Source organism: Hydra vulgaris, chromosome 07, assembly GCF_038396675.1.
Source record: "Hydra vulgaris chromosome 07, alternate assembly HydraT2T_AEP".
NCBI classification, from domain to species: domain Eukaryota; kingdom Metazoa; phylum Cnidaria; class Hydrozoa; order Anthoathecata; family Hydridae; genus Hydra; species Hydra vulgaris.
Window position 1 is genome coordinate 13761412 of NC_088926.1, and position 15923 is coordinate 13777334.

Consider the following 15923-nt stretch of genomic DNA (forward strand, 5'->3'; position numbering starts at 1 on the left):
CTTCTGTGTATTCATCAAACTTTTTGTCATCTGTAAGTTCATCTACGTATGATGGAAGAGCAAGGATATCTGCTTCACATTCCTCAGAAAACAAATAACTTGTTGCTTCTTCCAATGTTACAAAAACTTTATTTCTTTTCAAAGACATATCAAAGTCTGAAATAAAAATAAAAAATACTTATAAAATATGATGTACTTTATTATATTTTATAACCTGTAGTACCAGTGTCCTTATTTGAGGACACACACTTTAGAGCAGAATTTTTTTGTAAAAATTTAAAAAAAAGAACATAAAAAAACAATAGAGTATTAGTATAAAACTGCAAAATATGAAAATGGAGTATTGAGTTACTTACTTCAAAGGAAGTCGTCTTCTTGCTGGTAAACACAATCTTGCAGAAAGCACTGATAAATCTCTTTTAACTAATGAACCAATTGTAACTGGAGTCGAGTTAGACTGATCTCTTATCTGGTAAAATACATCAGGGGTATGTCACCAGGCTGCCAATGAAAACAAATAAAATATCCCCTAATTTTTAAGTAGGTAAAAAAATATTTCTCTCCTGTCCTTACGTGAGGACACTGGGGCCTCACAGGTTAAGCTTATAGGGTAAATAGAAATGAATCTTTTACAGCCAATATTGTTATTTTTTGGTCTACTAGTGTTTGTAAAAATATCTTGTAATATTTTACATAACTTGAGTTAATATCGTTAATAACTATTATTTGTTTTGCATGCGATAAAAAACTTTTTTTTAAATATATATACTTTAAAGAAAAACACGATATTTTTTAATTTTGTCATGTTTCGTAGCTAACATACTACATTTTCAAAAGATAAAATTACAATTTAAAACTCTGGATATAAATATAAAATCAAAATTTGAAGACATTACAGAGAAATAATAACAGACAAATAGAATTGTTACAAACCAATAAAAATTATAATACAAATTATAATACCATAAATAGCAAAAAAATAAAAATAAACATTAGATTATCTGTCACTTGTAAGATGCTCATGAATCCTTGTTGTTAATTGTCTGGAGGGTTCTCCAATATAACTGGCATTACATCCAGCACAAGAAAATTTGTAAACAACAATGGATTTGAGCGGCTCAGGAAATGGATTTATACATAAACTGTTTTGTAATTTGTTGGTAGTGAAAATTAAATTAATTATAACATCTTTACAATATTTTTTACTGATTTTATTAACTTTAGATTTAGTAAAATATATTTTAAGATTATTATTAGATTTAGTAAAATATATTATATATATTAAATATATTATATTATAAGCATCTAACTATAATTGTTCTAAAATTTTGGATACTGCTTCTAACAAAAAAAAATTGAAAATTAAAGCACTCCATATTAAATGGGAAAACCCATCTTAAAATAAACAAACTGTTCATTATAATATAAATTTGTCTATCTCGTTTTTTTTTAATTTACTTATAATTTTATTTTTATTTCTTTGCTATTTACAGTATTATAATTTGTATTATAACTTTTATTGGTTTGTAACAATTCTATTTGTCTGTTAATATTTCTCTGTTATGTCTTCAAATTTTGATTTTATATTTATATCCAGAGTTTTAAATTGTAATTTTATCTTTTGAAAATGTAGTATGTTAACTACGAAACATGTCAAGATTAAAAAATATTGTGTTTTTCTTTAAAATATGTTTACATTTATTGCTATTGCATTGCACAAGAAATATATATATATATATATATATATATATATATATATATATATATATATATATATATATATATATATATATATATATATATATATATATATATATATGTATGTATGTATATAGTTACACACATAGATACATCTTTATCTATATCTATCTATATATGTATATAAACAAAAATAAAAATAAATAAATAATTTGGAATTAACGACATGTAAAAAAAAGAAAGATTAAACTTAATTATTTTAAACGGAATCGCTTTTTCAGCATAATTGTTGTTGTCACATAACAATAGGAAATCTACTTATTTTTAAAACTAATATCAGGATAATGATAATAATAATAAAAATAATAACAACAACAAAAATTAAAATAGAAGAGAAGCTTAATAGAAGCTTTAAAAAGATACACAAAAATTTCTTACAACAATTGGCTGTCGAAAATATTCTTGCAAAGCAGCTTGGTGCAGGCTTGTTAGATCCACACTATAAAATGCTGTTTGACACCTGCAATTGTTAAAATATATTATTTATAAAAAACTACTGCATATACAATCAAATAATGATTATAAATTATATAAAATAATTATATAAAAATTTTTACAAAATGATTTTAATGTAAAGTTATTAAATAAATTTATTAATTATTACATAAAATCACAGTATTATTTGCATTAGAAAATTTTATATGCTTCTAAACGAAATTTACCAAAAATTGGATTTTCCGAAATGTTCCATGAAAAGAGCATCATCGGTAAATGGAGCAACATATAAATCACCTTTAGTTGGGTACATATTACCTATATGGAAAATGATACATTTAAAGAGTTAAATAATTGAAAATTTAATTTTATAAGGTTCAAAAGACTTATTTAAATTAAAAACTAAACCAATAGTTTGCTACTAAATACTGTAAAACTGCTTTGGTTCAGTCACTTTGAACATTTTAATGTCAGTCATAATAAACATTTTATAATTCTTTTTTTTTTGGAATTATACAGACAATTTTATTGTTATTTTCTAATGTAAAAATAAAATAAAAATAAAAAATAGCATTAGATATATATATTTTTTAAATGAGAACAACTAGTTTGACTTCCCAATATCAATAAAGTTAAGATCAAATTAACACATTGCAATAATATATCGCAATATCACATATTTAATTTAAAATGTTATGAAAAGAAGTTTACTAATGTTTGTAATAAAATGTTGAAACAAAACTGTTTAATTCAATTTTAAAAAAGGTTCTTTTTTAATTAAGAACTTTGATAAATTTTATAATTTATCAAAAAAGCAAAAATCTAAAATTATTTTTATTTTTTAATTAGATGACTCTTAAACTAATGTTCAATTTTATAATTTCAGAGTTTCAGAGTGCACTTGTTTGAAATTTTATAATTACTTTCAGAAATTTTAATAAGCACAATTTTGAAATATTTTTGTTTTGTAACTGGTTAACATACACATAAGTCATATTTTTCACAATCAACATTTCACAACGTTCAGTGTTTTGAAGAAAAGGAGTAATTAATATTTGAAAATGAAAAGCTTTTTTTTTAAAAATAGTTAACTTGGTGACTCTTAATAATACTAGTGCTAAATTTGATCATTTTATTCAATACTTTGTTTATTTTAGATTTCAATAGTATGCATGATTTCAAAACTCTTGTTTAGCAAACAAATTATTTGAGCTGATTTTAAATTAACGTTATAAGTTATTAATGATTTTTATGCACCAAGTTTGTAAAAATAAAAATACACATGTATTTTTATAATTTAATATTAAATGCCTGAAACTACATAGAGACTAAACTTAAACAATTTTACTTTATAAATATATATATTTTTAAAAAGTAGCACTTTGCACAAAATAAAGAACTGTATATCAAAGTTTCTAATAGTTTATTTTCTAATAGTTCTTCAATAGAGATAGATTCTTCAACGAATCAATTAAATCAATAATGATCGACTTATTTTTAGTATAATCTTAAATAATTTTTTACTTCACATTTTGATAAAAAAAATTAAAATAAAACCTCCTGGTTTTAGCCATTTTTTTGCATGTAAATAAGTTTCCAACATTCTTTCATTAAATAGCATATATCCCATTGGTTCTGATATGATGATATCAACATTTTCTGGTAAAACAACCTAGAGTATAATGAAAAACTTGTATTATAATATAATGTAATTGTAAATATAATGAAAAACAGATAAGGAGCCCATCTGCAAAACAAGCCAAGTCACAAAAAAATTTTTCAAGTTAATTTTTTAATTTTTTCTATAATAATTTAATTTCCATATTCTATATACTGATATTTATCATCTATTTAAATATTAGATCAATTGAAAGTTTATTTGTCCTAATAACAGAGAAAGAAAAAATCAATTTCTGTTGATGCGCAACTAAGAGTAGTACAGTTTTTTGCTATTTTCTTAAATTCAACTTACTCAGAAATATTTTGTGCAAACAAGTTGAGAAAAAAGTTGTCATAAAAACTTTGTATATAATTCAGAACTTTGATGCAAACTTTGATTCAGAACTTTGATGCAAAATATACTTGAATTAAATCCAGATAGAAAAAATATACTTAAATTAAAACCCAGATAAACTTAAACACTAAGTAAGTTTATAAGTAAAATGTAAATTCAATGAAGAATAAAAATAATAAAGAATTTAAAAAACCTCTTCAATCTTTCCGATTACCACTTGAACTATATCATTAATATTATTATTCTTTGCAAGTTCCTAAATAAAAAAATTTCATAATTATTTCATTTTAATATTTACGATACTTTTACTCAATACTTTAAACTTTTTATATGATATAAAAACGTGTCAAGAATGTCCGAGTTTTATATGGAAATATATAAAAACGTGTCAAGAATGTCCGAGTTTTATATGGAAATATATAAAAACGTGTCAAGAATGTCCGAGTTTTATATGGAAACATATAAAAACGTGTCAAACATGTCTGAGTTTTATATGGAAACATAAAAAAACTTGTCAAGCATGCCTGAGATTATCAAGAATATATGTTGATGCTTTTTTATATAAAAAGCATTTTATGAGAAAAAAATCTTTGCTAACAAAAGATTGCCTTAAAATCGTCCCAAGTCAAGTTATAAAATTGCTTTGACATCTTTAAATAAAAAAATTTAAATATTTTGTTAATTCATAACCTATAAACAAAAAGTCAGGTTAAATAAAAGTTTATTAAAACAAGCAGCACATTTCCAATTACTAAAATTATTTGTATATATTTGCTTATATATGAAAGGTTTTACTTTTATGTTACCGTTAGGTTAGTTAAATCACATATTAATGACACCATATTGGTAAAAACATACATACATACATACATACATACATACATACATACATACATACATACATACATACACACATAAAACAATGCTAAGTCTCAGCTTTAAATGAGCTTTTTACTATTTGCAATGTTCCTTCACAAAAATATATTACAATATTTTATTACTATATTGTAAACAGTACTTTTTTCTGTGTAAAATATATTGATTGATTGAGTTTTCATTGCATTGATAAAAAAACAGATTGACAAAACAGGTTTTCTAAAAGTTTATATTTACCTTATCTAATATTAATAATATTATATTTTCATATAACATAATCTAATATTGATATTTATGTGTGTGTGTCTATATATACATATATAAATAAATAAATAAATAAATAAATATATATATATATATATATATATATATATATATATATATATATATATATATATATATATATATATATATATATATATATATATATGAGCAAAAGTTTCATTATTATAGCAATAACAGAATCTTTAGTGTTTTTCGAATAGAACACACGTTACACTTTATTTGAATATTTCTTAAATATTTTATTATTCCTTGTTTGTCTGTTTTTTGTTTCAAAGAATACTTTGAGCTTTTGTTCCAAACAATTATAGCATAGTGTTATGTTTGAAAAACCTGAGATGATGGGTAATTACCCATTAAGAAAAGTTTACTTGGACTTAGCATGCTTTGCAAATGGGCTTCTTATATATTTTGTACGAAGTTGATCCAAGTGTGACTTTGTTTTTATAACATTGAAAGCCTTCCCTAATATTTTACTTATTTTCTACACAGACAAAAACGGATGCAGATGGTTTTAATTTTTTATCCATCTGATAGCTTCTATTTTAAAATGATCTATGTTGTTCACCTTGCTAAATTTGATAAAACTTGGATGCTAAATCTTGCACAAAACTTTTCTGCGAGTGTGCAATTATTGTCTAATTTGTTGATAATCTACATTCCTGTTTCTTAAGGGAGAGAGACACTTTTGTAGGGAGAGCAAGCAACTTCTTGAAGTGAATTATCTCAGGGTCGAAATATATTATTTATTATTAATACCTATTCTATTTATTATATGTTATTATTAAACTTATTAGACAGGGACTAAAAAGTTTTAGTATATAATTTTTTCTGTATAAATATGGCAGAGAAGCAAGCCTTTTCAATGCAAAAATTATCAATAAAAAAACAGAGAATTTTTCATGAAGAAATTGAAAACTATATATTCTATAAAACTGAAGAGTTGAGCGAAGTTGCCGAAAAAGAACTTCTTAAAAATCAGTATTTCTGATGTTTCTGGCAGAAAAAATTCAGATCCAGAGTTATTAGAACTATGTTTAGAGGGAAAATGCCTGCATTGGTCATTGCTCCAAGTTCAATTGATAATTCCTTAGAGAATGAACTTTCTGATCTTTGTACATATCTATATGGGCATCTGTACATCTGTCTAAATGGACATACCTAAAGAGAACTTCCAATTTAAAAAGTTCAACCCTTCGAATTTATATGTAAATATGCTTCGGAACGGTGCAACTACAATATAACCAAAACTGATCTTCTTTATTTGTATTATTATATTTATATATTCATATGTATTATATACATTTATATTTTACATATGATTTGCTTCTCAACTTATAAAAAACATTATGAATACTTCTTTATATGAAAAACATTTTTTTAAATCAAGAAGTACTCTGGAAGCCCATAGATTTGATATTACAATACAAATCTAATATTTGCATATAATAGTATCAAATAGTAACATTATAATAAGTTCAAGTGACAAGACAAGTTCATTTTATTGTTACTACACTTCCAAATAAATATCCTGTTTTATCTAGAATTAACATAATATGTGACCCTGACTAAAAAATACTTTATGAAATATTTCTATTGACACTTTTGTTGTGAAAAGGTTGACTTTCTTGGAAACAATGTATTCATAGCAAAAGTGCCAGGTTTGGTATAAATATAAAAACATTATGTAAGTTAGAATCAGAAAATATTATATATATTTCTGATTCTAACTTAGAATCAGGAATATATATAATATATTCTGTATATTTTACATAACTCTGGACCTGTATATTTTATATACAGGGTCAGAGTTAACAAATACTTTAAGTTCAGATTATTGGTATGTAGCACTAAAAGTGGTAACGTTACTTATGGATTAAACACTTCACCAGGATTACTAATTCATAAATTATCCTGGTCATATTTAAAATATCCGGAAAATTTTTTCCTTATAATATCCTGAAAAAATCCAGAATAAAAATGCTTTTTTTGTATTTAAGAATATCTCATGTGCTTGAAAAGAAAATTTTTGGCAGGTATTGTACTAAAAAAAAAAAGCATTTTATAAAAGAAAAGCATTTTAATGCTTACTTAAATAGAGTTTATAAATTAAACTAGATTTTTAGGTGTAGTCAAAATAATTAAAGTGATCTCTAAGTGCTGAGTGTTTACATATTTTAAATAACCCTTAAAAAAAATAAGTTTCATATTATTTAAATGTTTTAAAACAAAGTATTTATCAAAACATAAGCAAAAAACTTTTTAATAAATAATTTTTAAGGCCATTTTTTTTACTTGAAAGTAAGTTTTGATTTTAACACCATTTTTTTTTTCTTGAAGGTAGATTCTGCAGTATTTATTTAAAAAAAAAAAATGTTGACTTTTAAAAAAATAAATACTGCAGAAATATATGGCAAAACAATAAATACTTTTTTGTTAATATCTCAATAAATAAATTGATTTGGTAATTTAATCAACTCAAGTCTTATTTTATAATTTAAACACATACATACATTTTTTTAAAAGGCTGGGTGAACAAAAAGCAATTGCTTTTACTCAGCATTTTTCTAGTAATTGCTCAGCTTTACGTGAATAAAATTTTTAGCGATTTTGCTCAAATTTTTATTCACGTAAAGCTGAGCAATTTTTTTTTAGGTGCACCAAGAAGTCCTTACAGTCTTATCACAGACTACCGGGGAAGAGCATTTAATAGGAAGTTCGCGCCTCCTACCTAACCGATGTCCCAAAACTTGCCCATAGGTGGGGTTTGAACTAAGGATCTTATGTTTTTGAGGCAAGTGCGCAACCACTGTGCCATAGCTGCTCTTATTACTCAAGTACTCCAATTTGTCTCAGCACTTAGGAATCCCTTTATTAATAAATATACGCGTACAAATAGTATTAGAATTTATAGATAATTTAAAGATAATCCCTGCTAATTATACATTAGTAATTTTGGTATTTTTCCTATGAGCTTTATTCTGTCTCATTGCTAAGATCTACAGATACCATAGGAAAAATATACAAAGTCGTCAGTATGTCAAATTAAAACATTATTATTATTAAAACAAATTTAAAAAAAAGGGGAGTATTTTTTTTTGACTTTTTTCAAAAAAAAAAAAAAAAAAAAAAAAAAAAAAAAAGTGGAGAAAAAAGAGTTTTCAAAAAAATACAGGATATTTAGAAACCACCTAATTAAAATATGTTTGACTATAATGGCCAAAATAAAGTAAAAAATAGATGAAGAAAAAAGCATTATTCTTGTGAAAATTTTTTTTTTTTAACAACAACTACCTTTGCAAATTGGCCCATATTACTTGCTTCAACAGCATAAACTTTTCTTGCACCAGCTTGAGCAGCAAAATAAGAAAGAATGCCTAAAAACCAATGATATTTAACATATATAAATAAACACATTTTTTTTTACATATATTAAATTTAAGAAAATCTTATAATGCATATAACATTTTCAAAAATTTATTATTATTTCAGATATATTAAAATTTGTGTGACTTTGCACAAGACCACTTTGTCAATATCAGAGTAATTTACTAATCTAACTTCTTTTTTATTATTATTAGTTATTATTAGTTAGTAGTTATTAGTATTATTATTAATATTATTATTAAATGCTAAGTAGTTTATGGAGACATCTTGAGAATTATTAAAATTACTTGTAATCACTTATTATGCTGTTATATCTATTATATTTATATTATCTAATATAATTTTAATTCTATTATAATTAAAATATAAGAACATAACATGACTTATTATAATATTATACTATATTTTGATATATACATATATACATATACATATATACATATATACATATATATATATATATATATATATATATATATATATATATATATATATATATATATATATATATATATATATATATATATATATATATATATATATATATATATATATATATATATAGTATATATGTTACTGTTACCCGCAGTACCAGGAATTAGCTAAATAATAATGTTTATAATATAATTTAATATTGCAACTCTGAGTTTCAAGTTTAATTTTGCTATGATTTGTTTAGTGGACGTTACGGTTTATATTTGTACTTTGGATCGTTACGTTACGCTATGTTACGTTACAAGACGGAAATCGATTAGTAGTTAGATTAATAATATTTTAAATTTGTTTTTAGTTGTGAAATAGTTATGTTTGTTGTTTTAAATATTTGTTTATGTGATAATGTGCATTATTTATATATTAAAAAAAAATTAAAATTGATATAAATATATAATATTATGAAATATATTACAATAGCTGTGTATGTGAGTAATTTATTAGTTAGCCTAGAGATATATGGAGTAGATTAATATAGTTATTTTTAGTTGTTAGTTAGGTTTGTAGCGAGCTTTGTAACTTTTTAATAAGAATTTATTTTTGTGGCAGCACTTTGATATAATTTCGGTTCTTTTATTTAGCAGTTCCTCAGGTTTTGGATACGATATAATATAGAACCTATTCATTAGAACTCCTGTTTCAACCAACTACTTTGTGTGAATAATTTAGAACCGAATTCTGTTGAACCAACTGTTAATTAAGGATAGGACCGACTCATGCACAAATGACCATTTAAAAAACTTAATTTACAGCCAACCATTTAAATATACACCTAAATTAAAATCTAAATATTTTTGACTTTGAATCAAAGAAAATCAAATATCTTCTTTGCATTTGACTGTTTTTGTTTTGTTATGCCAAATAATATTCTTTTTAAAAATAAAACCGGCTTTTCAGTAGAATATTCAAGTTTTGCCATTTACTTTCTTACCAGCATTTGTGTAAATTTTGAGTTAAAAAAGTAATATTTTTATTTATAACTTTGCATAAAGTTTTATTAAACTTTTTAAATATTTAAGTTAAAATAATTTAAAACCATATATCAAATTAATTATAAAATTAGCATCTACTAAGGTTGCATCTCTTTATCATGCTTGTCACTTTATCACTCCGGATTCTATTCTTTATCTCTATAAATTTCAAACCTGTCTTTGTATGGAATACCATTCCCATATCTGGGACCGATCTTCCAATGATGCTTTTTCTCTCTTGGACAAGGTGCAAAAACGCATTGTAAACATAGTTGGACCTGCTCTTGCAGCCAACCTCCAACCATTATCACATCGTCGTAATGTTCTCTTTCTCTTTTCTACAAATACTATAATGAGCACTGTTCTAAAGAGCCAGTGTCTCTTTAGAACATCTGCCATCTACTAAAATTCATTCTTGTGTTACTCGCCATTTAATTAAGTCTCATTCTTTTTCTGTAACTATTCTTAAGTGCTCCAAAAACTCTTATTCGCCTAGTTTTTTTCCTCCAACATCAGTTCTTTGGAATTTGCTTCTTTGATCTTGTTTTCATAATTCATATAATTTACAATATTTTAAGCTGTCTTTCAATCGTAATCTTGCTTTATAAAGTTCATCTTTTCTCTTCCAGGAACTTCCATCTCTAATAGTGGTTGTTTGCAGCCTTGTTGGATTTGAAGATGTTGCAAAAAAAAAAAAGAAAAAAATCTTAAAGAAAATAAAACTTTATAAAGGTTTGTTAAAAAGGAATAATTTTATTTATCTCTTAAGTTTCTGGTATCCATTGTACAATAGGGTTAAAATTCCACATACAGATTTTTTTTTTGTAAACAGACTTTTTAGTTTTTTTGAGTGCTCATTGTTTGAAATGATGTTTTTCTCCCCTTGATGAAAACCCTGTGATTTATTTGAAGTTTCGAATATGTTTGAAAAACATGATGTGTGTTTTGAAAATAAAACACATTGCAACATATTTTTCAAATGCATGTGCGATAGCAGTGGCGTTTTAAATTTTCTTTTTTAAAAATAAATTTTCCATATAAATACATTTTTGATTGAAGAAACAAAAATTAAGATTATTTTCTGCTGAAAATGTCTGAGCTTGATAATGAAAGAAATTCAGCATATTCTCACATAAAAATTTAACATAGAAATTTACATAAAACCAATTTTCACTAGTAAAATCAAAAAAAAACAACAGAAAAATCAAAAAAAAACAACAAATTTTCCTTTAAAACATTTCTCAGCAAAAAAAGAATGGAGCTTGAAAAAGTTGAAGGTGATCATCAAAATACTATTGTGTACTGATCAGGTGATTATGCCTATATCAAAAATAAAGCGAAAGCAAATTTACTTGAAATGTAAGCATCAGTGTCTGCAAAGGTAAAACCCTGTCAACATCCTGTTAGGTACTACGAGTACCTAACAGCCCAACAGAAGATGCGTGAAGCTGCCTTAACTATCCAATGGCCTCTCAAGCAAATCTATCAAGATGTTATTTTACTCATTACTCATCAATGCAAGCTATTGCAATTATATATACAAATATATATATATACAGGGCTTGTGATGAAGAAAATCGTCAAGCGTGTTATATTATACAACTTAGTTTCTCCGCGCAGCGGCCTTGCTCGGCTCGGCAAGGTTCGTGTTTCGGAGTTAAAGAGTTGAGAGAGGGTTGTACCACGAATAACAACTAAAAAATAAATAAATAAATAAATAAAAAAACACAAAAAAAAAATGAGTATCCTCCTCGACTGTAGTGGCCCCCCTCGGGCCTTGGGGAGGTGAATAATCTAAAAAAAAAAAAAAAAAAAAATCGCGCTCGTAAAATTAGAATATGTTTTCATCGAGCGCGATTATGTGCGCTCAAGATAACGTCAGCAAGCGCGATCATGAAAATTGCTGAACGCGATGCTCATAAAAAGCTTTTTTCTTTTTTTATGTCTCTTTTTATTTGTTACATAATTCTTTCGTCAAAAAATGTTTGAATTAGTATCACTCATGAAACTACTTCAACGAAGTAGATTTTTATACTTCCAAACTTCTTGTATATTGTCAGATTGCGATTTTATTTTTAACTATTTATGTTATAAAAAAATAATATCAAACAAAAACGCAACTTCTTATTGATTTAGTATTGAAGTATAATTTAGTGACTTAGTTTTGCTTCATTGTTTTGATATATTTATTTTAAAATGTTACGCTGTAAACTTAATTAACGGTTAATGGTTTTTATATTTCTTGATATTTTTTATTCAAATTAATTATTTAATTTTTTTCTAAAATTTCTTTTTTAAATAACGTTTTTTTTATCTTAAAAAAATAACACAAGAATAATTTGAAATAATAATAAGAATAATAACTTTCCATTTAACAAATGTTGACATCATTACTTTGTTTCCTTTTCGAATGTGATTGCAAACATTTTAAACAACAGAATCATTTTAAATTTGAGTTAAATTAATAATAGTTAATAAAAAACCTACACTATGAACAAAAACTAATTTTAAAAATTACTCTATTATTAATATTTATTTTTATTATAAATAATGTGTGGAATATTACAAACAATAAATCAAATAAATATTACTTGATATTTTCACAAGATTAAAAATACTCTGCAGTTTCAATTTTCTTATAATGGTTGGTTTTCTAATTTTCTATTCTTATTTTATTTGCGCATTTTTGTATTCGCATTGTGTTTCCACGTGCACATTCCATTATTGAAATTAGTAACTATTAACGACTTCAAACTGCTCATTCATTACGTTAGGGCAAAAGAGAACGACATAGTGCTTTTTATATTTTATATTAGTGCTTTGATAATAGAATATCTTAAATAAAAAATCTTTTTTAAATATTTAATGAAAATAAAAAAATATTCCCGAACTATTGGACGAGCGTTATATTATACGCTCGTTATAAGCTGAACGAGCGTTGTTAATCGCGCCTAGAACGTTTGAAAATACCGTTTAAAGGCGCATATTACGAGCGGAGCGTGATCGCGCTTGCTTTATCACAAGCCCTGTATATATATATATATATATATATATATATATATATATATATATATATATATATATATATATATATGTGTGTGTGTATATATATATATATACATACACACACACACATAGATATTTATATTAATACATACACATACAGGGGTGTACACTCAGACTTTTGGTCAGTTGCCAGAAGGGTGACTGAAAGTAACGAGTTTGTATATGTTGTTCACTCACAGGCATTTTGAGTTGCCAGTCGCTATTTGTTATAAAAATTTTCACATTCAGCAAAGTTCTCACATATTCTAGTCATTTTTCCTTATAGGGCTAGGTGTAGACTAGAAATAATTTGCGTAAATAAAAGTATTACTATAAACTATTGATAACAGTTTTCACCTGAGTTAAGCACTTATTTCTTTAAAAAAATAGACAATCTTTTTTAAGACAAAAAAGCCTTGATAAATATAAAAAAACCAATTTACAAATATTTAAAAACCTTTTGCTTTTATGTGTTATATTTATTAAGATCATTTTGTTACAGGAGCCTGAAACTATTGATATTTTGTATTCTTGTTTAAAGTACCACGTTGTAATTAAATTTAATTTTAAATCGTGTTAAAGATCATTATAACTAATGTATCAAAAATAGAATCTAAATTTGGTATTTGAAAAAAATTATATTTCCTTATAATTTATTTCTTAAAACAACCTTAAACTTTTCATAATTTTTTGTTTATCACAACTTATTTTTTTTAATTTTTACGTTTTTAATGTAATATTTTTAATAAAGATTACAAACAATCTATAGATAGATTTTATCAGTTACCAATAAGATATTTGTAAACGCAATTTATGTTCATAAATGTATTATGTCAAAGAAACTTTACACGATATTGAATTAATAAGAAGCAAACAATTTTATATACATTAGTGAAAATTGTCTTTAACAAAAACACTAATTCCTTTTTATTAAAAATAAAAGTTTTTATTTGCTTTCGCATATTATAATGAGATGTTTTACATAATGAATTAGTTAGAATGAGATAAACATTTTTTGAATAAAAATTGCAAAACTATTTTACAGTTCTTTGAAACTAAATTTTACATTCAACGTTTTATTAATTTACATTACATTAAAACTTCTAAAAATTTTAAGTATTAAAAACCATACTTAATTTAAATTTTGATTAAAAAAAATTTTATAAAATGAATTTTTTCTTTAAAAAACTCAGTGGTAAAAGCTTTTTTTTCGACCTAATATTTTCTGGATAGATGTCACATAAATGATATTAAAGGATAATTTAAATATTCAAAAATAAAAAAAAGTTTTCTCTTAATGTAAAACTGCTGAACGCGTAGTCAAACCGTACAATATCATACATAAAATACAAGCTGTAAATAAAAGGGTAACACTTCATACTTTAACGAGGTCTGTAGAAGTAATTTTTTTGACAAATATAGTTCTATTATTTTATCTCTAAATACTTAAATAAAATTTGTAAAAAAATAAAATAGTATTTTTGTTTAAACGATAAAAGTTTTTAGTTTTTTTTTATAAATGTTTTATTAACATAAGGTTATCTAATACACGGTTATTGAAACTCAACTTATGTTATGCAAAATTTATACACAAGAATATAAAGAACAAAAAGTTTTGAGTAAATAAATCTATAATCGCTGTAAAACACATGCAAAACTTATAATTAAAATGAGCAATAACAATTTTCTCCAAATTTATTATTAGATTTATTATTATTTTAGATTTATTATTAGATTTATTATTATTTTAGATTTATTATTAGATTTATTATTATTTTAGATTTATTATTAGATTTAATATTATTTTAATTACTTTTCTTTTTAAAGAATTCTTAAACTTTATTCAGAAATATTTCTAGTCCCTTCACAAAATTTAGTCACTGGTACCATTGAGCAACCATGAATGAACACCACTGATATATATTTCGCTATTTTTCACTAGTCTAAATGAATATTTCATTAGTCGATTGTGACTAAAATTTTAATTAATCTATCCTGAACTAAGTTGGCTCTATTAAAGTCATTGTAACATTTATTCTATCATAATGGTCGAACGCAGATAGTGACATGTGACCAGTTGTATCAGGTTTGTATCAAATATACTGACAAAATCTGTAATAAAAATATGTATCATTACACTAACAAAATTTATTAAAATATAAAACAAATAAGTCTTAATTGAAATTAAATATAAAACAAATAAGTCTTAATTGAAATTAAATATAAAAAAAACTTTTTAAAAAATGTAAAAATATGCACCAAAGAAGATCCAGCTGTCAGGTCTAAGTGAAAAAAATAGGAAGAAAGAAAGGATTAAAAAAAATTAAAAAGATATATTAAACAGATGCTCAGAACAAAATAGTAAATAATAAGACATAATAAAGTGTATAACATAAAAATAATAATAGAATATAAGCACCCCGCATGCAATAGAAATGATAAACTCAGAGGCTTATGGGAAAATCATGAACAATGCCTTAAGTCTAAAAGCAACTGAATAAAAAATACAAAAAAAAAAAAAAGCAATATAGTGGGAGTTGAATAATGAAATGAGGGTTCATTAGGTCAACACTCTAAGCGGTTATGCTATATACGTTGATGTGTTGTAAAAATATTTTTAAAATATTTATTCAAAAATTATTATCAAGTACATTTAAATTTTC

General features: G+C 24.3%; 1 protein-coding gene across 2 annotated transcripts in view; it reads right to left on the reverse strand.

Moving 5' to 3' along the window:
• LOC100214978 (histone-arginine methyltransferase CARMER) overlaps positions 1 to 15923 on the reverse strand; it is a 77513-nt gene that overhangs the window by 34195 nt on the left and 27395 nt on the right. For both annotated transcript variants that reach the window (XM_065801123.1, XM_065801122.1), the window contains exons 7-11: positions 8660 to 8742; positions 4401 to 4463; positions 3751 to 3865; positions 2421 to 2511; positions 2137 to 2218 (exon numbers count right to left, since the gene is read on the reverse strand). In XM_065801123.1, the coding sequence (XP_065657195.1) occupies positions 2137 to 2218; positions 2421 to 2511; positions 3751 to 3865; positions 4401 to 4463; positions 8660 to 8742 (434 nt within the window). The remainder of the gene's footprint in view (positions 1 to 2136; positions 2219 to 2420; positions 2512 to 3750; positions 3866 to 4400; positions 4464 to 8659; positions 8743 to 15923) is intronic.